The following is a 24,655-nucleotide window of genomic DNA, read 5'->3' as shown; positions in this document are numbered from 1 at the left end:
GCGTCCAACATGGATATAACCTACCACGTTTCCCCAAAAATCAGACAGGATCTTTTATTTATTTTCCCTCAAGAAGACAACCGAGGGCTTATTTTCAGGGTATGTGTTTTTTTTTAAGCACGGTACAACCATCTCCATGGATTCAAATAGAGTGAAGTCGTCTTCTTCTAGAACATCCTCCTCACTCTCCAAACCCCAGATCCCATCCTGAATGTCTTCTGACTCTGTTTCCTTTAGAACCATCTAGAACCCATGTCTCCTGTCTAGCCACAGAGCTTTAAGGGGGCAGATGAGAAGGGCTGCTCTTCCTCTGTCCGCCCCCCCAGCGACACGCATGAGTTGTGCAGATGTGCTGCGTAGCCACACCCATCACTAGGGCTGATTTTCGGGGTGGGGCGTCTATGGTGCCTGTGCTTACACATCCTGCAGGTGCTTATTGTATGGGGTCGGCTGACTTTCGAGGAAACACAGTATATACAAGGTTAAATGGGAACATCCCCCGGGAAGCACCAGAGAGAAAGCCCTGATTGCCGCCATTAGTGGGTGGGATCCCATTATATGTCAGTCAGGGCTCCGAGGGGTGTGGCCTGGAGCTCTACCCAATCAGAAATCTTGGTGCGGGAACTGTCCAATCAGGCACGCAGTCGGAGGGCGAGACTTCCGGGACCTGGCCCGGTCTTTTTCTCCTTCGAGTCCTCCAAGTTCCGGTTTGTCGTCTGTGTGTTCAGTTCTTCTTTGCTTTGCAAAACTCCGGTGACCCTCTGCTTCTGCCGCCCTCTCACCTGTGGATTCATCTGCAGGAAGGATCCCTGGGCACCACGGAAGTGAGAAAATGGTGAGTGTGCATGGCGGCTGTGCTAGGGGGTTTGGAACTCATCAGAACTGGCTGGGGCAGGTCCCCGGTTTCCCGCCGGTCCAGAGTCTGCAGACATGAGGATGCACCAGCCCAGCTTTGCCCTCAGGCCATGCGGCTGAGAGCAGGGTTCCTCTGGGTGGTTCCAAGGTGTAGCCCTGTGTCTCCCCTAGCTTGTGCAGGGACTATGGCAGGGTCATCAGGGAAGGCTTTCGACTGGGGTGCGGGGTTCATGCGTGGGAGGAACTGTAGACCCTGTGGTCCCCGTCCCTCCCCTCTGGTGTTAAAATTACTCTAAGGCACCCCTTGAAGACACGATAGAGGTCAGGCACAGAGGTTCACGCCTGTCATCTCAGCACTCTGGGAGGCCCAGGAGGGAGCAGCACTGGAGGTGGGGAGTTTGAGACCAGCCTGAGCAAGAGTGAGGCCCTGTGTCTACTAAAAATAGAAAAAAATTAGCTGGAAAATTAAATATGTATGTATATACACACACACACACACACACATATATATATATGTATGTATATATATATAATAGCCAGGTGTGATGGCACATGCCTGTACTCCTAACTACTTGAGAGTCTGAGGCAGGAGGATCGCTTGAGTCCAGGAGTTGGAGGTTGCTGTGAGTGAGGCTGACACCACGGCACTCTAGCCCTGGGTGACAGAGCGAGACTCTGTCTAAAAAAAAAAAAAAAAAAAAAAAAGACATGATAGAGTTTATTAGACCAAAGAGAGATTTATGGATCAGAGAGCAATCTTCCATGGTTTGTTTCTGGGGTCCACCAGGGGGGCTTGAAGCAAAGACTTTCAGATAGATAAGGACAAAAGACTATTTGTTTTGAGGCCTTAAGTGTATTCCTCTGCATTTAGCAGTTGCTGCACAAGTTACAAGACAGTAAATATAAAGACAATAGAAAAATCCCTGCAAACTACAGTCCACTTTTCCTTTGTCTATCTGTTCCATCTGATTATATTTAGCTTTTATTCTGTACCATTTTCTTTCTTATTTATTTATTTATTTGGAACAGAGTCTTGCTCTGTCACCCAGGCTAGGGTGCCATGGCATCAGCCTAGCTCACAGCAACCTCTCCCTCCTGGGCTCAAGCGATCCTCCTGCCTCAGCCTCCCTAGTTGCTGGCACTACAGGCATGGGCCACCGTGCCTGGCCAATTTTTCCTATATAGTTTTAGTTGGCCAATTAATTTCTTTCTATTTTAGTAGAGCCAGGGTCTCACTCTTACTCAGGCTGGTCTCGAACTTCTGACCTTGAGCAATCCGCCTGCCTCAGCCTCCCAGAGTACTAGTGCTAGGTGAGCCACCACGCCCGGCCTTACATTTTTCTTTTAAAATCATGATAGTTAAAAGAACGAGGTGGGCCAGGTGTGGCAGCTCAGGCCTGTAATCCCAGCACTCTGGGAAGCTGAGGCAGACGGATTGCTGAAGGTCAAGAGTTGAAAACCAGCATGAGTAAGAGTGACCTCGTCTATACTATGAATATAAAGGAATTAATTGGTTAACGAAAAATGTGTATAGAGAAAATTAGCTGAGGATGGTGTGCATGCCTGAGGTCCCAGGTACTCAGGAGGTTGAGTCAGGAGGATCGCTTGATCCCAGGAGTTGGAGGTTGCTGTGAGTGAGGCTGATGCCATAGCACTCTAGCCTGGGTGACAGAGCAAGGCACTGTGAGAAAGAAAGAGAGAGAGAGAGAGAGAGAGAGAGAGAGAAGGAAGGAAGGAAGGAAGGAGAGAAAGAGAGAGAGAGAAAGAAAGAAAGAAAGAGAAAGAAAGAAAGAAAGAAAGAAAGAAAGAAAGAAAGAAAGAAAGAAAGAAAGAAAAATAAAAGAAACAGGGTGGGCCCATCACCTAAATTCTGGAAATTATGGGGACTTTAGTATTCACCTCCCAGGGGAGGGAGGGAGGGAGGGAAGGAAGGAAGGAAGGAAGGAAGGAAGGAAGGAAGGAAGGAAGGAAGGAAGGAAGGAAGGAAGGAAGGAAGGAAATGGAAGGAAGGAAGGAAGGAAGGAAGGAAGGAAGGAAGGAAATGGAAGGAAGGAAGGAAAAATAAAGGAAACAGGGTGGGCCCATCACCTAAATTCTGGAAATTATGGGGACTTTAGTATTCACCTCCCAGGGTATTATGAGAATTAACTCCCAAACTTGGAACTTTCCAGCACTGTAGCACAGTGATCCACCAGTTATGGAGAGTTGTAGAATTATTTTATTATGTGTTACAATGTAGTAATCTGAAATTCACAAAAAAATGCAATGTAATTGAATCATCCCCAAACCATACTCCAACTCCCCAGTGTGGGGGGAAATTGTCTTCCTTGAAAATGGTCCCAGGTACCTGTAATAAGATTGGGGACCACTGATGCAACATACTTGCGAACACATCCTACATGCTCAGGAAATGTAGCATTAAGGCATGGCTCATGTTGTTTTCGAAATGCAGACTTACTCAGACACCGCCGTTTTCTCTAGCCTCTGTAATCTTTTAATAGAATGCCATGTTTCAGGATGGCAATTGGTGGTCTTCACTTTGGACCAAAAGTATTTTTGTCATAAGAGTGTTGGGTGTGATGCTCTCTATGTGCTGTTCTTGCTGTCTATAGTTGAGTGCTTCTCATAAGTGGGTCTAGGAGAAGCAACGTCAGCATTCACAGGGGACTTTTTCAGGAAGCCAATTCATGGACCCCTTGGAGGAATTCCTTGGCTCTAGGATCACATTACTTAGAGTGGGCTCCAGATTACCAAATGATTTGTAGGCACATTCTAAGAGATTCTCCCTCCAGGCACCATCACCTGTGCCCTCTCCCACAGAGTGTCCATTGGTCTAGGTGGGACCATGGATGTGATTTTAATGAAGTGCCCACATGGTGCTAAGTTGCAGCTAGGGGAAAATACAAGGGCTCTGAGATATATCCACGAGACTTGAATTCACACATTGTTCCAAAGGAAGGCCACAGGCCCTGCTCTGCTTGTGTTTTATAAGGACAGGTCTGTGTGGTCCATATATCCACTCCTGTGCAAAAATTGCTGATGACTGTGGGAGGGAAGGGGAGCTGAGAGTAGGAAAGAAAAGACTCAAATTTTGATATTTATGTAGGAGTTTGACGCTCCTTACTCTCTCTTGTAATAAAGGACAAGGCAGTGTCAATTTTTTCTGCACTTCATGGTCTTTTTGCTCTGGGTGCGGAAGTATCAGGGGGAAGGGTTGTGCTGACACCTTTAGATGCATACTCTCAAGATGCAAGGGTGAATTTTCCAGATAATCTTAACACAGAAGGAATTTCAGAGAAGGAAGCAGACAAAGAAATGGCTGGTTCTCAGGTGAATGTGTCCCAGGTCAGGGGCTGTATTCACTTTTCCTCTCGGAATGTCATGTTCAGACTTTGCAAACTTGAATTTTTCTCCTTTGATTTCTGTACCTAATCTGTTCATCTCAACTGCTTTTTTTTCCCCTTTTCTTAAAGATAGTCAAGAATCTCTGAAAAATTCTTTTTGTCTATATACTAGAGCCTTCTTTCCATCCAGGCTTCTTGTAGGCCATCAACAATTGTCACCATACATTTATAACCTCCAATATTAAAAATATTCCCTTTGTAGCTGTTGAACATCTTGGAAGCAGAATCTTGGATACCCAAGATTACTATTAGAGATGAGTTCAGTCCCTAGGATATCAGTGAAGACGGGTAACACGTACCATTTAGGTTTTATCTACATGCTCCGTCAGTTCTGTGTAAAATAAGATTAATAGAATACACATTAATTGTTCAGAATAACTCAGAACATTTCTGAGAAAAAGAATAATTAGAAGAGACTTCCTCTGTAGGATACTAAAGAAAGACTATTTAAATACATCATTAGAGATTACAGAACAAAATAGATATCAGTAGCTTGAACTTTGCATAAAACTGATGTTCAGGATTAGATTCAGACTATAATTTACTTTTTTCCTTTGGCTAAAAAATATCAAAATATCATAGCAGTGGTGGTATGTCTGTGTGCATTGACACCTGATACTAATTTGTTGTATTATAGTTGACATTAATTTTATTCACTTGGCTAACGTGTTTTCTATCATTTTTCTAGTATAGAGTTAATTATTTTTTTCTTAATTATTAAATACCTTGGGTAGTTTTACCTAATCATGGGCATAAACCATCACATTTTATCTGGAAGCTCCCGTTTTCTTTTTAGATTCCCTTTGCATATAATCTGCTTTGGAAAATAAAGGCTCTCATCTTTCTTTCCTGGTTAGATGAACTGAGATAAAGGCAGGCTCTGCTGCTTTCCAATTGTTTGAAAAATATTCCCTTTTGGCCAGAAGCGTTGATGTCACTGCTGAGCTTGTTAGAAATTCAGCAACTCAACTTTGCCCCAGATATTTGAAATGAAAATCTATTTTAATAGGATTTGTAGTTCATTGTTGTACATATTAAAATCTTTGTAACACTGAAGAAGTATTAATACCATGTAATTGAACATGACTTTTCTATCTGAAAAATATACATGACTTGTGCTGTATGATATAAATATAGTACTCAAAAATATAAATGCCTGTGTCGGTAACTTGAATTTTATACCTTATCTGTCAAAAAACTATAATATCTACACAAGTTTTGTGGACCTTATGTCATCGTCTCTCCCCAGAGTCAGATAACACATTAGAGAATATTTCTGTGTTAAAAATTGTCGTTTTGAATAATTCCAGTTACTCATATGAGTCAGAACCAGTTCTCTTTACTCTGTTATTTCACCAGCAGTGAAATCTCCACATGACCACTTGGTAAATATGTGTTTCATTTTGTTTTGTTTTTCAGGGACTGTTGACATTCAGGGATGTGGCCATAGAATTCTCTCTGGAGGAGTGGGCATGTCTTGACAATGCTCAGCGGAATTTCTATAGGGATGTGATGTTAGAGAACTACAGAAATTTAGTGTTTGTGGGTAAAGATCATCTCAATACATAATTTTTATTCCCCACTAAGAATTTTATATTCTACTTATGCAGAATTTTTCTGGGATTTTCTGCTTTGCATGAGTGAAGTTCAGATGTTTGTTTCCAAGGAAAAAATGAAATTTCTTGGTATAGGAAAGAAAATCTTCAATCATTTTTATCTTGACATTAATCTTTCTCTTTCTTGAACTGATCAGTATCTTTCACTCTTCGTTAGTGATAATTCCAAAAATTTGGTGGCATAAGATTTTGTTGCTCACTGTTTACAATCCAATTTCCACCACCAATATTTGATTCCACAAGTATTGGGTAATGGAGCTAAGGACCCCCCAAATTTTAAGTACTTTCTAAATATTATAAAGTGTCTGTCAGGCATTAGTGTTTTGGGATTAATTTTGTTTTAGGGTCTTCTGTACTGTTCCCGTTTCTCTACTGAGCACAGTACACCATTGGTAATGGAAGAATCTCAAAAATGTCATGTCACTTTTCTTCAAATAAAACAGGTCTTGTTGCCTCTAAGCCAGACCTGATCACCTGTCTGGAGCAAAGAACAGAGCCCTGGAAAGTGAAGACAAATGAGACAGTCGCCAAACACCCAGGTAGGTGGCAGTGAATGAAGCAGGTGACGGACAGGAGAGAGGTCCAAATGTCAAGGAGGAAGCCAGATCTTGAAAAGTGGTTTGCAAAACTCTGCTTCCATGGTTCTGGCAAGCTTGAGTTTCCTTATCTTAATCTTTGATACAGGCTTCCCTGTCCCTTACCGTTAAATTATCTAAGGACTTTATTTCTCTTCAGTGTAGTTAATTTAAGGTTAGAGTGAGAACAAAAGCCCTGCTCATGATTTATAAGGGACTGCAGGTACTGACTGCTTTCCATTCCATTGCAGACATGGAAATATGTGTGTATATTTAATAAAATCTATTGTAAAGCATTTTTTTTTTGAGACAGAGTGTCACTCTGTCAACCTGGGTAGAGTGCAATGGCATCTTGGAAGCTCACTGCAGCCTCAAAGTCTTGGGCTCAAGTGATCCTCCTGCCTCAGCCTCCTGAGTAGCTAGAACTATAGGCATGTTCCACAGTCTCTGGCTAATTTTTCTATTTTCAGTAGAGACGGGGTCTTGCTCTTGCTCAGACTGTTCTTGAACTCCTGAGCTCAAGCGATCCTCCCCCCTTGGCCTCCCAGAGTGCTAGGATTACAGGTGTGAGGCATCACACCTGTCTACAAACCATTTTTTAATTTCTCTGCATTTATTGCATCACGTCTGAAATGTGTGAGCGTTGTGGTGATATTGGTATTTGGGACAGAAATCCCAGGATGACCACAAGCAGATGTCGTATGTTTTCTGCTTTATGATTTGTTATCCTTTGTGAAAGGATTAAATGTTGTTTCTACAGAAATTCATACTTATCATCAGAACACTTAGTATTGCCCTAAATCTAGGGAAATATATTGTTATTTTACTTCAAAATTGTGTTTTTACTGTGAATATTGTGAATTTAAATGTGTTTCTACAGAAATTTATACTTATTATCAGAACACTTAGTATCTCCCTAAATCTAGGGTAATATATTGTTATTTTACTTCAAAATTGTGTTTTTATTGTGAATATTGTGAATTTAAATGTGTTTCTATAGAAATTCTTACTTATTATGAGAACACTTAGCATTTTTATTGTTACTTCATTTCAAAATTGTGTTTTTATTGTGAACTCTGATTAATGATTTAACTCTATGTGCCCAAATTTCTCACTTTTAATATAGTTTAATGTATCTACTCCCTACATTTCTTAAAACTGTTTGGGGCTCTTAGAACAGTGCTGAGTGTGCATTAAACTTCTAGTTTGTACTTTTACTCACTCTGATTCTATCATTTTCTCTTCTTTAGTCTGATGCTTACTGGGGCTGTGTCATTCACAGGTTTATATGTGTGTATATATGTGTTTGTGTGTGTCATGAATTTTCTTCACAAATAAGAATAGCGTAACTATATAATTATTATGGATAATGTAAGGATTTGATGTGTTTATATGTTTTGAAATGATTAACATAACCAAGTTAGTGAAAATATATATGACCTCACAGTTACTTATTCTTTTTTGTATGTGTTGTCAGAATACTTATGGTCTATACTCAGCAAATTTTCAGATGCAAAACATTATTGTCTATAGACACCATGGTGTAGATTAGGTCTATGACACTTTTGGATCTTGTAACTTAATGTTTGTGCCCTTGAAAAACATCTATGCTTTTTTTTTGAGACAGAGTCTCCCTTTGTTGCCCAGGCTAGATTGAGTGACTTGGCATCAGCCCAGCTCACAGCAACCTCAATCTCCTGGGCTCAAGCAATCCTCCTGCCTCAGCCTCCCAAGTAGCTGGGACCACAGTCATGCACCACCATGCCTGGCTAATTTTTTGTATATATATTTTTAGTTGGTTTATTAGTTACTTTTGATTTTTTTAGTAGAGTTGGGATCTCGCTCAGGCAGGTTTCAAACTCCTGACCTCAAGCAATCCACCCACCTCGGCCTCCCAGAATGCCAGGATTATAGGCGTGAGCCACCGCACCCGGCCTAGGGTAGTTTCCTTGACGTCAGTTTATTGTGTGTTTGATTTCACCTAGGTATTATAATTTTATATGACATTACAACTCTCTGCATACACTTTAAGTCAATATGTGGTTCAATGAAAACCGGCGTCCTCAAACTACGGCCCGCAGGCCATGTGTGGGTGTTTTTGCCCATTTTTTTTTTTTTTATTTCAAAATAAGATATGTGCAGTGTGCATAGCAATTTGTTCATAGTTTTTTTTAAACTATAGTCCTGCCCTCCAATAGTCTGAGGGACAGTGAACTGGTCCCCTGTTTTTTTTTATTAATTAATTAATTTAATTAATTTATTTTGTTTTAGCATATTATGGTGGTACAATTGGTAAGGTTACGTATACAGCCCATGCCCTGTCTCCCCCCTCAAATCAGAGCCTAAAGCGTGACCATCCCCAAAACGTTGCACATCTCACTCATTGTGTTTGTATATGCCCATCCCGTCTTTCCCCCTTCCATCTGCCCGACACTCGATAAATGTTATTCCTATATGTCCACTGAATTGTTGATCTGTTAATACCAATTTGCTGGTGAGTACCTGTGGTGCTTCCTTTCCCATTCTTGAGTTACTTCACTTAGTAGAATGGGTTTCAGCTCAACCCAGGATAATACAAGAGGTGCTATATCACCATTGTTTCTTAAAGCTGAGTAGTACTCCATGGTATACATATACCGCCATTTTATTAATCCACTCATGAATTGGTTGTTTCCACAACTTTGCAATTGTGAATTGTGCTGCTATAAACATTCGAGTGCAGGTGTCTTTTTTCATAAAGTGACTTTTGATCTTTTGGGTAGACGCCCAGTAGTGGAATTGCTGGATCAAATGGTAAATCTACTTGTATCACTTTGAGGTATCTCCATATTGCTTTCCACAGAGGTTGAACTAGTTTGCAGTCCCACCAGCAGTGTAGGAGTGTTCCTCTCTCTCTGCATCCATGCCAGCATTTATTTTGGGGGGACTTTTTGATAAAGGCCATTCTCACTGGAGTTAAGTGATATCTCATTGTGGTTTTGATTTGCATTTCCCTGATAATTAGAGGTGTTGACCATTTTTTCATATGTTTGTTGGCCATTATTCTGTCTACTTTTGAGAATTTTCTGTTCATATCCTTTGCCCATTTTTTGATAGGGTTGTTTGATTTTTTTTCTTGCTGATTTTCCTGAGTTGTAAATAGATTCTATTTATCAGCCCTTTATTGGATGTGTAGCTTGCTAAATTTTTCTCCAATTCTGTGGGTTGTCTGTTTGCTCTCTTGACAGTTTATTTGGCTGTGCAGAAGCTTTTTACTTTGATCAGGTCCCATTTATTTATTTTTGTTGCTGCTGTGATTGTCTTTGGAGTCTTCTTCATAAATTCTTTGCCTAGGCCAATGTCTAGAAGAGTATTTCCAATGTTTTCCTGTAGAATTCCAATAGTTTCATACCTAATGATGAACTCTGTTACCCAGCGTGAGTTGATTTTTGTGAGAGGTGAAAGGTGTGGGTCCTGTTTCAGTCTTCTACATGTGTCTATCCAGTTTTCCCAGCACCAGTTATTGAATAAGAATTCTTTTCCCCAATGTATGTTTTTGTCTGCTTTGTCAAAGATTAATTGGCTATATGAGGATGGTTTTATATCTGGGTTCTTTGTTCTGTTGCACTGGTCAATGTTTCTGTTCTTGTGCCAATACCATGCTCTTTTAATGACTATAGCCTTGTAGTGTAGTTTGAAATCTGGTAAATTGATACCTCCTATTTTGTGTTTATTGCCTAGGATTGATTTTGCTATACGGGATCTTCTCTGGTTCCATACAAAACGTAAAACTATTTTTTCTATATCTGTGAAAAATGATGATGATGTTTTAATAGGGATTGCATTGGCTCTCTAGGTCACTTTGGGTAGTATTGACATTTTAACAATGTTGATTCTGCCAACCCATGAGCATGGTATTTTCTTCTTTCTACCTGTTTACATCCTCTGCTATTTCTTTCTTCAGTGTTTCATCGTTCTCCCTGTAGAGGTCTTTTACCTCCTTAGTTAAATATATTCCAAGGTACTTCATTTTCTTTGTTGCTATTTGGAATGGAATTGAGTCTTTGATTTGGTTCTCACTAGTACTGTTGTTGGCGTATATGAATGCCTCTGATTTCTGTGTATTGATTTTTTTATCTTAAGACTTTACCAAATTCTTTTATCAGTTCAAGGAGTCTTTTGGTTGAATCCTTGGGGTTTTCTATGTATAATATCATGTCATCAGCAAAGAATGAGAGTTTGATCTCTTCTGCTTCCATTCGGACGCCCTTAATTCTGCTTTCTTATCTGATTGCTGTATCGAGGAATTCCAGCACTATGTTGAAAAGGAGTGGAGATAGTGGGCATCCTTGTCTTGTTCCAGTTATAAGTGGGAATGCTTTCAATTTTTCTCCATTCATTGTGATATTGCCTGTGGGTTTGTCATATATGGCTTGTATCATTTTTAGGTAAGCCTATGCCTATTTTGGTGAGCGTTCTTATCATAAAAGTGTGTGGAATTTTGTCAAATGCTTCTTCTGCATTTATTGAAGGATCATGTCGTCTTTGTTTTTGCTTTTTTTTACATGGTGAATTACATTTATAGATTTGCGTATGTTGAACCATCCCTGCATCCCTGGGATGAAGCCCACTTTCTTGTGATGGATTACTTTCTTGACAAGCACCTGGATTACATTGGCTAGGATTTTGTTGAGAATTTTTGTGTCTATATTCATAACGGATATTGGTCTGCAGTTTTCTTTTTGTTGCGTCTTTCCTGGTATTTGTATCAGAGTTATGTTCACTTCATAAAATGTGTTGAGGAGGATTCCATCCTTCTCGATCTTGTGAAATAATTTTTGCAGGATAGGCACCAATTCTTCTTTGTAGGTGTGGTAAAATTTGGCTGTGAAATCATCTGGTCTAGGACTTCTCTTTTTAGGAAGGTTTTTTTTATTGCTGTTTCCATTTCAGTACTTGATATTGGTCTGTTCAGGAATTCTATTTCTTCCTGGTTGAGCCTAGGGAGGCTGTGTGTTTCTAAGAAATTGTCCATTTCCTCCACATTTTCCAGTTTGTGTGCATAGAGGTTTTTGTAGTATTCATAAATGATATCTTGTATCTCCATGGCATCAGTTGTAATTTCTCCTTTATTCCTGATGGAGTTTATTAGAGATTTTTCTTTTCTGCTTTTGGTTTGTCTAGCCAAAGGTGTGTCAATTTTGTTTATTTTTTCAAAGAACCAACTTTTTGGGTTTTTTTCCATATAGTTTCCCTATTGTCAATTTCGTTTAGTTCTGATTTGATCTAATGATTTCACTTCTTCTGCTGATTTTGGGGTCGGTCTGTTCTTTTTTCAGCTCTTTGAGATGATGCATTAGGTTGTCTGTTTGTGATCTTTTTGACTTTTGAATATAGACATTTATGGAAATAAACTTTCATCTCAGGACTATCCTAGCTGTGTCCCACAGGTTTTGGTAACTTGTGTCTCCTTTGTCATTTAGTTCAAAGAATCCTTTGATTTCCATCTTGATTTCCCGGTTTATGAAGTGATCATTGAGCAGAAGGTTGTTTAGTTTCCATGACTTTGTGTAGAAATGAGAACTCCTGTGAGGATTGATTTCTACATTTTTTCCATTGTGGTCTGAAAAAATACATGGTATAATTTCTATTTTTTTAAATTGTGGGAGACATGTTTTGTGTCCTAGGATATGGTCACTCTTAGAGAATGGCCTATGAGCTGATGAGAAGAGTGTATATTCTGTGGTTTTGGGGTAGAATGTCCTGTAAATGTCAGTCACGACCATTTGTTCTAGAGTTCTGTTTTAGTCAATTATTTCTCTGTTGATTTTCTGTTTGGAGGATCTGTCCTGTGCTGTCAGTGGGGTGTCAAAGTCTCCGACTATTATGGTGTTGTTGTTTATCCATTTGTTTGGATCAAGTAGAGTTTGCTTTATGAATCTGGGTGCACCAAGGTTGGGTGTATATATATTTAGAGCTGTTATGTCTTCTTGTTGACCTGTACCCTTCAACATTATATAGTGACCTTCTTTCTCTTTTATTACTTTTGTTGAGTTAAAAATAAGTTTTCTGTAATTAGCACCACCACGCCAGCTTTCTTTTGGCTTTTGTTTGCTTGAAATATTGTTCTCCACCCCTTTACCTTTAATCTAACTGCATCCTTGCAGGTTAGATGTGTTTCCTGAATGCAGCAGATACTTGGCTTGTATTTTTTGATCCATTTGGCCAGCCTATGTCTCTTGAGTGGGGAGTTCAAGCTATTTACATTTATTGAGATGACTAATGGGTGGGGGCAGATTTCTGTTCATTATATTGGGTTGAACTTGGTTCCTTTGTTTCCTCTCTTGAGCCATTGTGGTATCTGGGCTTTGGTCTTTAGCTTTGAGTAGATTTACATTCGTGAGTGTTTATTGTGCTGATCCGTGGGTAACACTGTTTTGAGTACTTCTTAAAGGGCTGGTTTTGTCTTGGTGAATTCCCTCAGACTTTGCTTATCTGAGAATGTCTTGATTTCTCCTTCATATACAAAACTTACTTTTACAGGGAATAAGATTCTAGGCTGGGCATTATTCTGTTTCAGAAGAGTGAGAATGGTACCCCAGTCTCTCCTTGCTTGTAAAGTTTCAGAAGAGAAGTCTGGAGTTATTTGGATCACTTTTCCTTTGTATTTTACTTGCTTCTTTCATCTTACAGCTCATAGAAGGGCCTCTGTAGTTGATATTTGGTCGGTCTGATGACTGCATGTTGTGACGTCTTCCTGTTTGCATTGAATCTCCCAGGGGTCCTCAGAGCTTCTTGAACTTGTATCTGAAGATTTTTAGAAAGGCCTGGGAAATTTTCCTCTATTATATCTTCTAATAGCTTTTCCAACCCTTGAGTGTTGTCTTCGTCCCCTTCTGGTAACCCTGTGACCCTCACATTAGGTTTCTTCACATAATCTCACATCTCTCCTAGGCTTTACTCTTTTGTTTTGTTTCTCTGTTCTATGTCTGTAACTGGTTTATTTACTTGGAAGGTGTCATCTTCAATCTCTGAAATTTCCTTCTGTTTGTTCTACCCTGTTCTTGAGGCTTTCCACTGTGTTTCATAGTTCTCTGAATTGATTCTTCATTTACAGGTGTTTCGTTAGATTTTTCTTCATTGTTTCTATTTCTTTAGTGAGTTTTTGTTCCCAGTCCTGGAGTCTTTTTGTGTTTTCTTTGTGTTGGTTGTCCCAATGTTCTAGCAAGTCATTGAATTTTCCTACGATCCACATTGGAAATTCTTTTTTTGTCATTTTAGAGGTCTGATTTTGATTATTGCCCATATCTAAGGGTCCGGTGCTCCTCTTTGGGGGTGTGCTTTCCGTTTTGTTCCTCACATTTCCAGAGTTCCTTCACTAATTTCTTCCCATCTGGATCAGTTGTTGCTTCTTGCCTTTAGGTTTTCGTTTGGATACCGACACACCCTGTTTAGTCTCTGAGCCAGTAGGGGGTGTCTGTGGATGAGATTCAACCACATCGTGTGTGATGGATCAGGAGGTGCCATGAAGAGGGTGTGCAGGGTGTCCTCCCTGTCAGCAGGTGGTGCTTGCTTGGAGGAGCAGGCTACACTGTTGTTTTTGGGTGTTGTATCCAGCTCTTGTTCCAATAGAAAGGCACTCCAGTGCCTCAGGTGGTGGGTCGGTCCCTGGGACTTCTGGATGTGTCCTCATTCTCCCCCTCAGTGGGGACTGATCTTGGAGTGAGTCTGGGCAGAGCTGGGTTGGGTCAGCCTGCCCTCAGGCACCACCAATGCCATCAACAGGGGTCAAAGTTCTGTTCTCTGCTTCCTGTAAAAGCTGTCAGGGAGGGGCACTCTGGGCTGGTGTCGGCAGGTCTCTCCTACCACTGGGGAGCCCACCAGCAGTCTGAGATGCAAGGGAGGGGAAAGTTAGCAGTTCAACCTACCCTTGCCGCTGGTCTTTAGGCTACTCAGGAGGTCTCTGCTTCCAATTCTCCTACACAACCTCCTCCCATGGGGTCTCTGGTAGTGTCTGGTACCCCTCCTTCCAGCCCTCGCCGGCTGTATACTTGTCTGCTTGCTTCTTCTTATTTGTCATAGAGCCTGTCTTTTCTGCAGAGACAGTCTGCCTGGCAATGTTTCTCATCCACCATCTTGCCTAATCCCCAAAATTCTAAATGAAGAACTACTGTTTGATCCAGCAATCCCACAATCTGTAATCTACCCAATGTAAAAACGTCATCTTAAAATAAAGAGATCTTGACTTGAATGTTTATAGCCTAAAGATTTACAATTGGAAAGATGGGGAAACAACCTCGGTACTTACTAATACATACATATAAATATATGTATAAATACATATAAAAATTAGTGTATGTATACCATGGAGTACTGCTGAGTCTCAAAAAATCAGTGGTTAAATAACGCTTATATTATCCTGGATTGTGTTGGAGCCCATTCTTTGAATTAAAGTATCACAAGAATGGAAAAGCAAGCACCACGCATACTCATATTGTTGCCAATTGATCAACACCTACGTGAACAAATGGAAATAAAATTCAGCAGGTATTGGGCAGTAGGAAGTGGGTGTAGGCATTGGGAAAATTGACACCTAATGGGTGTGGTGCACACAATCTATGCATGGGCACAGTTTTAGGTCCAATCAGTCGGTGCAAAAGCAATATATGTAATCTAAATGATTTGCTCCCATAATATTTCTAAATTAAGAAAAAGAAACAGTTTTGTCAAATGTAAGAAAGTTTTGAAAAACTTCATAACTGTGTATCTCCTTCAGATATAATTTTTATTTTAATTATTGTAAAACCACAAAAATGACAACCTGATTTACATTTAATTATTCACATCAGTCTCTTTAAATATATGTCCATCATTATGCAATATATCTCTAGAATATATGTATTGTGTGAAACTAAAATTTAATACACGTGAGAAAACTACCCATTTTCCCCCCTTGCCTAAGTGCTGATAAACTCCATTACATTTTCTGTTTCTCGGGGTGTAACTGGTTTAGAAATATCATACAAGTATAATCATAAAACATCTGATTTATTGTAACTGACATTTCATTAAGCATAATGTCATCAAGGTTTATCTCTACTGTGGACATTATTAGATTATCTGGGTTTTTAAACCTGAGAACTAATCTATTATTTCCAAATTTCTACTTGTATTTGTCCTTTTGTTTAGTAAGGACAGTTTGGGTTGCTTGCATCTACCAGCTTTTGTCAATAATGGTGAAAAAATATATGGGTTTGAAGATACCTCTTTAGTTTACAACATATGCAAGTGTTTATATTTGTGTTTCTCTCTGATTCATTCATGCAAGAGTCTGTCTTTCTGCCAGTGGAAAACTTCATTGACCACTGTAGGATTTTTTTTTAATATGGGGAACTGTGGGTACCTATAGCACTCTTTTTTTTTTTTGATGATTGTTCAGATCTTTGCAGTCTCTTGAGATTTCATATTATTTTGAGGATTGCTGTTTCTATTTTTGAAACAAAATAAAATTGAGACTTTGAAAGGAATTGCATTTAACGTGTAGATCACTTTGGACATCTTCACAACATCAGGTCTTCTTCCCTTGAACAAGAACATGTTCAAGAGTGTGTTGTTTATCTTCATATATTTGTGAGTTTTCCTGTGTTTCTTGTGTTATTTATTTACAATTTCATTCAATTCTGGTCAAAATTTAAAGTGTGTGTAAAATTTCAATTTTCTAAAATGGGTTACGACTTGTTTTGTGGCTGAAAAGGTAGTTTTTTAGGAAGAATGATATATGAGCTATCAAGATTGTATATTCTACTATTATTCTATAGAGTGTTCTCTGTGAATCTGTGAGGTGTCATTGCTCTAGAGTGTTTTCTAATCTTCTGTTTTCTTATTAATAGTTTGGCTCTATTATTATTGAAAGTGGAATATCAAAGTATCCTATTATTTTGCAGTTCATATCTTCAATTATGTCAATGCTTTTTTTTACATATCTTTGAGAAACTTGATGTGAGGTAAAAATAGATGTCATATATATGTATTATTTTCATAGGTTCTCAGTGAATGACCTCTTTTTATAGTAAATGTCCTTGTTTGTCTCTTGTGGCAGTTTTGACTTAAAGTATATTTTATAAACCATAACATTTTCACTTCAAATGTAATGTGCTGAATATAATTTTGAATTCCACTGCTCTTATATGCTTAAGGTTTTCATGGTATATCTTATGTCCTGCCAGTGTTAGTATATTGTTTTCACCAGGCATGAAGTCAAGTCTCTTTAGAGAGATTATAGTTGGGCTATTTAATCCCTTTATTTAACTTTGTCTTCTGACCAGAGATACTAGTACATAAATATTTCCATAATTTACTCAAAGGGAAGGGCTTACAATTACCCTAATGTTAATTATTTTATATACCTATTGTCACTATTTTTTCTTTCTTTCCTCTCCATTTGTCCTGCATTGTGCCTCACTGATTTTTAATGACATATCTTTTTTCTTTGCTCATCTTCCTTTGTGTATTTCTAAGAACATTTTCCTGATGTTCGCTATGAGAATTTCCTAAAATGTTTTGAAGTCACAACATATGTTAAACTAGTAACTACTTCACTTCAGTTGCATACAAAATTTTTAACCTTTACATTTGCCCCCAACTTTACAATATCGATGTCAGTAATTATGTATTTTCATATTGTATAAAAATTAACATGCAGTAATGATGGCTTTTATTTTCTCTTTCAAATTTTCTAGCATAATTAAATGCTTTTACACCATGATTATAATACTGCAGAATTGTATTTTTGATATGTGAATATCTTTCCTTGAGGGTGAGGTAGTTGTCATGGAAGATAGAAGCCAGCCTTTGGAAAGGCCATCAAAAAAGAGATCTTTGGACACATGTGTCAATAGTTATATTCTCTTTTCACAGGGAATCCAAGAGATGGGATTTTACTACTAAAGTGATGGCTCTATATCAGAGGGGAGGAAGGGCTTTGGTGGGTAAATGTCACAAGCTTTCCTTCCACTTCCATATGGTTGTTGATGTCATTCTCAACTAGGGTGTTATGAATTCATAGCCGTTATGATTTCTCAAAAAGTCATGTTTGCAAGTATATTTTTAAGGTCATACCTCTGATGGAAGTGAGATCATGGTATTCTGTTGTGCTTTCTTGCTAATGTGCTTGGTATAGTCATATATATTCAAATTGTGAAGTATATTCACTTGAGTCTAGTTAGTGAGATATTTTGTTATTTTTCTTTCTTTCAGAACTGTCTTCCCATTGCACCCAAGACCTATTGCCAGGGCAGGGCATAAAAGATTCATCTCAGAAATCAATAATGAGACTATATGGAACCTGTAGCCCTGAAAATGTACACTTAAGAAAAGCCAGGGAGTGTGTGGGTGAGTGTATGAGGCAGAAAGTATGTTACGATGGTCTTACCCAGTGTTTGTCCAATACCCATAGGAAAAAGGTCAAATGTTATAAATGCATAAAAGTCTTTACCAAATCTTCAAATCTCAATATACATAAGATAGAACATACTGGTGAGAAAAGATTCAAATGTAATGAATTTGGCAAGATGATAAACCACAGCTCAGAACCTTCTGGACATAGGAAAATTCATACCGGAGAGAAACCTTACAAGTGTGAAGAATGTGGAAAAGACTTTAAGCGTTCCTCCAAACTTACTAGACATAAGAGAATTCACACTGGAGAGAAACCCTACCAATGTGAAGAATGTGGGAAGGCCTTTACCCAGCTTGATGGAGTCACTCGACATAAAAAAATTCATAGAGGAGAGAAACCATACAAATGTGAGGAATGTGGCAAAGCCTTTATCAGGCTAAGTGACCTCACTGGACATAAAAGAATTCATAGAGGAGAGAAACCATACAAATGTGAGGAATGTGGGAAAGCCTTTACCTGGCTCAACAAGCTCACTCAACATAAAATAATTCACACTGGAGAGAAACCATACAAATGTGAGAAATGTGGCAAAGCCTTTATCTGGCTAAGTAACCTCACTGTGCATAAAAGAATTCATACTGGAGAGAAACCATACAAATGTGACGAATGTGGGAAAGCCTTTACCTGGTACACACACTTTACTCAACATAAAAGAATTCATACTGGAGAGAAACCATACAAATGTGAGGAATGTGGCAAAGCCTTTATCTGGCTTAAAGACCTCACTGGACATAAAAGAATTCACACTGGAGAGAAACCATACAAATGTGAGGAATGTGGGAAAGCCTTTACCTGGTGCACACAGCTTAATCAACATAAAATAATTCATAGCGGAGAGAAACCTTACAAATGTGAAGAATGTGGCAAAGCCTTTACCAGGTGCACATACCTTACTCTACATAAAAGAATTCATACAGGAGAGAAACTCTGCAAATGTGAGGAATGTGGCAAAGCCTTTATCTGGCTTAATGACCTCACTGGACATAAAAGAATTCACACTGGAGAGAAACCATACAAATGTGAGGAATGTGGGAAAGCCTTTACCTGGTGCACACAGCTTAATGAACATAAAATAATTCACAGCGGAGAGAAACCTTACAAATGTGAAGAATGTGGCAAAACCTTTACCAGGTGCGCATACCTTACTCAACATAAAAGAATTCATACAGGAGAGAAACCCTACAAATGTGAGGAATGTGGCAAAGCCTTTACCTGGTGCACACACCTTACTCTACATAAAAGAATTCACACAGGAGAGAAACCCTACAAATGTGAGGAATGTGGCAAACTCTTTACCCAGTTCTCAACCCTTACTCAACATAAAAGAATTCATACTAGAGGGAAGCCCTAAACATGTGTAGAATGTGGCAAAGCCTTTATTCGCCTCAGAGACCTCACTCTACATAAATGAATCCATACAGGAGAGAAACCATACAAATGTGAGGAATGTGGCAAAGCATTTTCCCAGTGCTCACCCCTTAATGTACATAAAAGAATTCATATCAGAGAAAAATTCTACAAATATGAAAATTGTGGCAAAGTCTTTAATAACTGCTCACATCTTATTCCACATCAAAGAAATCATACTAGATAAAAACGAGATAAATATAATGAGTATGTAAGTGCTTCACCAAAGTATTAGCCATAAAATGCACAACAGTACTTATACTTAAAGTAAAAAAATAATAATGTAGACTGCTGACAATACCTTTAGTTATAACAGAGATCTTACTGGACATGGGAGAACTTACACTGAAAGAAATGCTCCAATATCTTCTCAAATATTGCTCAACATCACCAAAATTTTAAGAGATAGAAACCCTACAAATATAATGAATGTGAAAAAATATTTATGCAAAAGATATACCTTTAAGAAAAACAAACAATTGCTACTTAAAACTACCTTAATAAATTTCAGAATGCAATTACTGAAGAATCAAGTCAAAACATATATCAGAGGACTCACAGTGCAATACACTAATGCACTAACACGTTCACACATTTTTTTAAACCAGATTGTTGATTATAGAGAACAACCCAGTTAAAATAGTTGATTTATTTGTATGTCAGCTTTAAAAAAGACAGAGATTTTGTGAGAGTTAGAATTACATGTAAAATATACTTTGTGGTCAGGATTTGGTGAAAATGTAATAAAGTATATATTTTTTTGCTATTTTTCACAAGCAAATACTGATATTATTCAACTTTAAATACAATTGATGGTATGCTTTCATTCTTAGCATGTATGTGAATGTGTGTGGTTAATGATAGCTGCATCACATCTTTGTTAGAAGTCTTTCTGTATTAAGTAGGCATTATTCATATACTTTTCCATGGAAAATTAAAAACACTGACATGTAAGATTTATGAAATGAAGAGGTACTATGGAGTTATCTTATAAAAAACAGTATTTCAAGTGTTGTATGATGTAGGTATATAGAGTAATATTCTCATTATGATCAGAATGAAAAAATTACAATATTAGAAATAACTTGTTTTACTATTGCACATTATGATAATAAAATAGAATGTAATTTGGAATATTTTTAGATTACATGTAAACTTAATTTGTTTCATTAAATTAAAAATGTTTTTACTGTTTCCAATATGTTGTTGATTGAATAAAGTGCTATTTTGCCAACAACATTAACCTATCCTATGTTACTCAAAGTTGGAGGAAATCGATTGTAAAAATGTACTGTCGGGCTACACAATACAAAGACATCATTTTTGATCCTTTTATCAGTTGCTCTACTTTGAAGAATACTGTTCCCAAAGCTTTTTTTTCATTATGTTTATAATTACATTGTTACTGTAATGCTTATAATAAATATTTTGCACTTATCAAAAAGCCATACATCTCTGAACACAGAATGAGTAGTTGTTACATTCTATCCTACATTTTTCTTTCTACATGCAACCTGCCTGGCCAGTGAAACAAAAATAAGCATGTTTTTTATTTATATTGAATCAGATATACAAATACATCACGGTTAAGATGAACTATAGTTGTAGTATATTTACAGAGTAAGTAATTATGTTTGTGTGAATGTGGATATATGACTATTTTGAACAGAAAAGAATAATATTAGAAAAAATGGGTAATTTCAAAAGTGTTGAGAATTTACTAGCAAACTAGAAACTTCAAAGATTCTGAAAGGAAATATTTTGTTCGCTTTATGTTGAATTAATTGTTTAAAACCCTAAAGCTTCTGAATCGGAACCTGCCCATGCCAGTGCTCTGTTCTTATATCCTTATTACTCATGCTAGGTCTACTATGTTATTTTATTATTTCAAAGTTCATTAAATATAGCTTGTATGACCTGATCTGCAATTGCAACAAGGATTGTTATAAAACTTAATGGTGCTCATAAAATTACCTGAAGGTATGAGTAATTCCGCAGTGTAGTAATTTCATTTTACTTATTACATTCTATATTTTCATTCTAATTTGGGAAGCATATTGAAAGCACCTTTTTGATTACTGTTTCTTTTACTTTTCTTGATCGAACCAATTGATTTATTGACATTATCAGGCTACTTTGTTCAGGCAAACACTAAGAAGGATTTATAAATTATGGAGTTGATTTTATATTTAAATAGAATAAATAAGGACAGAACAGTGTTAGATATGTAACAGATGCTTCATAAATAGCAGTCAATATTTCTGTGGGAGTGAGCTTGTGGCTCCAGAGAAGAGATTGAAAATGTCCAGGGTAAAAAAATCACTGATTATGCATGTGGAGTGAAGGGACCTACAGAACAACCAACTCTCGGAATTTATAAGTGGAAGTTCTGCTGCTTTCATTTCATAATTATTTCTAATTTTAGGCCATTTTTGTCTTCATTCCCTTCTACAACTGTATCTAAGCCATTCTTGTTTCTGCCTGTGCTTGGGCTACAATATTCTCACTGTTGTACTCACCCCCAGCTAGTTCACACAGTACTTTAAAAGTTCTGATGAGAAGTGTAGAGTTTTTTTTTAATTTGGAGGAAAAAAATTAACTAGAGAGCTTGAGACCATTTATAGGCTATACATACAGCATTCTGATTATTTAAGATTAGAGAGATTCAGTGTCCTAAGGTTAAATTTAGAGCCTTAAAGTACAAAGAAAGAAAATCAATTTTTAGTGCCAGAGGATTAAATCCAGAATGCAGTGTTGTTTGCTTTGTAAAAGCAAAATGTTATTACATCCTAACATATAATATCATAAATATGAAAATAATTACAATAAGTAAAGCATTAATTAGTGTATGATGCATATCGTAAATACTATATACAGAAAAATGAGAATTTGGCATTCTCTTAATAGAGAGTTTAGGTAAATAAATAAGTTTGAATATAATTTTCTGTGAATTACTTATAGTACAACATAGGCATCCATCTAGAATCTACTTATGCTTATGTATTTTCATTGTTAGAATATAATAGAATGATTTCTGTGTATTGAAAATAATTGGAATAATCTTTATCTGATATTTGAATCTTAGATAATTTATTTTACATGACTCTATCTTCTTTCATTTTAATGAGTGCAGTGTGCAACACACAGTTTTCATTTTTAGTCATCTAACTGTGGCCAACAAACAGTTTGGTCACTGACTCTCGGAATCTCAGGGATTATGGCAGTTTTTGATTGAAAATTTCATCAGTGATTTGGGATGCAATCCAATTTCTGTTTTCTGTTCTCACAGTGGCCAGAGGTAGGACAGTCAGCACCACATACCTCTTTAGTGTCTTCTATACCATAATAATCAGCACGAGGAAGTTACAGGCATCTTTATCTTCAAATAAAATCGTCTAAGCCCCTTTCGTGTTCTGTGCTGGATTATGAATCTGTTGGTAATTATCAGAGTTTCCTTGCTTATGATTGACAAATGGAATGACAAAAACAGCACTAAAATGTTATATTTTTGATACAGTTCAGCTAAGCTCATGACAAAGATCCAGGCTCAGTATTTGGAACAGTGCTATACTTCAAAGATTTTACTGATTTGTTCTTGTAATTGACAGATAACATTATTTGTATTTATCATGTAAAATGTGATGTTTTGAAGTACATACACAAACACTGTCTAATGCTTAGTCTAGCTAATTAGCAGATGCTTTACTTCCCATATTTATCATGTTTGTGGTGAAGAACACTTATCATTGACTCTCTCAGCATATTTTAAAAATACATCATCATTAAGTATAGTAAGCATGCTGTATACAGTATATCTCTTGAATTTTTTCTTTCTACCCAGCAGAAATAATGTATCCTTTAAAAGACATCCCCTCCCCCCCGATTGGACACTTTCCTAAAACCACAGTGCTGTGGCCTATTTACAGGATGGAGGACGAACACAGAACACAGAAGAAAACACAGAGACACATACAAAGATGGTTGACTTGAGTGTTAATACACTGGGTAAGTTATATTTTTATACTCTAAAAAATTGAAGTTACTTCCTTGTACATTACCACCCAGGCATTGCAGCAATGGCCATAAATTCTGGAACACATAGCCTTAAGGACACAGATGTCCCCTACTCAAGGTTTCCAGGTGGTTGCTCTAGGCACCAGGCATAGATCACGCATCAAGATTAGCAAGGATGGGCAAGGCAGCCACAGGGAGCATTTCTCGCCCCCAGTTTCTCTTAGGCTGATCCCCTGCAGCTGTGCCTGGCTTAGGTCACCCCTCCCTTGAGGGGTCTTATCCATCATTGAGTAGCCATCCATTTTTAAGGGGCTTAAGCAGCCTTCAGAGGAACAATGTATTTATCATGTGGCCTCCAGACCCCCACTGCCTTGGGGCTGGGCAGCTCTTGCTTACTTGCAGCTCAGGTCCTTTGTTATGCCTCTAGGCAACACCTTGTTTATCACAGGGACCCTGTCCGGAACACATTACTTTCAAACACTCTGAGTAGAGCACGTACATTACTCACTAAATTTAATTCTTAAACTAGGAATATATAATGTCAGTCCCCAACATCTCCCCCTATTTTATTTAATTTTGAAGGTGAACACACTGGAAATTGGCCATGACATTTTATTTTTGCTGTTGCTGAGTTGCTTGCCTTTTTTCCCAGCACCTGTAGATTAAGAGCAAAAAACATAATACAAGGAGGAGAACACCCAAATTATTCCCAATACTACTAAGCATCATTTTTAATGAAGCCAAAGAGTAGGCCTGCGACAATCCTCTTGCCAGGCCAGAAAGGAACTCATCATTATTAAAATATGGCAGATTGTCTTGAAAAGCAGAGGTGATTTCTTGTATTAATTTTTGGAGTTTGCCAGTTAGGTTTTGGCCTCCGTTTAACAATTTTCGTAATAACATTCAATGTCAACTACTATTGAAAGGAATAGGAGTGACACAAAAACAGGAAGAATTCCAATCACAATGGAAAAAATATTGAGTTGTCAAAACCTGAATTTGGTCTCCCAGCCACTGAAGTGTATTCTGCAACTGAATAATTTCACCTTCCAGGCAAGTATCAATTTCTTGCTGATGTTGCCATAATTTATGTGAAACATCATGCCACTTATGAACAAAATCAGCAGTTTGCACAGAAAGGTGTAATGCAACCCCAGCAATAGCAGCAGAGGAAGTAACAGCTATTAAGCCAACTACTGCCATGATTATCAGACCAATGACTCTTTTTGTTCTATGAGACAGAGAAGTTATTTTATTTAAAAGAGTGGTGACCAGGGCTGAATCTCCCCAAGGTCGAGATAGGTTGACAGGCAACCATATCTCTGTACGAGCCTTGAGAAAATACAC

The 24,655-nt window shown here is 37.9% G+C and overlaps 1 protein-coding gene across 1 annotated transcript; it reads left to right on the top strand.

Annotated features, from left to right (window-relative positions):
• Nucleotides 1–5,827: 5,827 nt before the first annotated feature.
• Nucleotides 5,828–21,017, top strand: LOC142866386 (uncharacterized). Its single transcript, XM_075999754.1, has 2 exons — nt 5,828–6,414; nt 17,686–21,017. Exons 1-2 carry the CDS (start codon nt 6,288–6,290, stop codon nt 19,236–19,238), a joined length of 1,680 nt encoding a protein of 559 aa, XP_075855869.1. The 5' UTR covers nt 5,828–6,287; the 3' UTR covers nt 19,239–21,017.
• The last annotated feature ends 3,638 nt before the right edge of the window (nt 21,018–24,655 follow it).

Source organism: Microcebus murinus, unplaced genomic scaffold, assembly GCF_040939455.1.
Source record: "Microcebus murinus isolate Inina unplaced genomic scaffold, M.murinus_Inina_mat1.0 scaf004_hap2_Mmur4.0, whole genome shotgun sequence".
In the NCBI taxonomy this organism is placed as follows: Eukaryota; Metazoa; Chordata; class Mammalia; order Primates; family Cheirogaleidae; genus Microcebus; species Microcebus murinus.
This window is presented reverse-complemented; position numbering and strand designations above follow the sequence as displayed.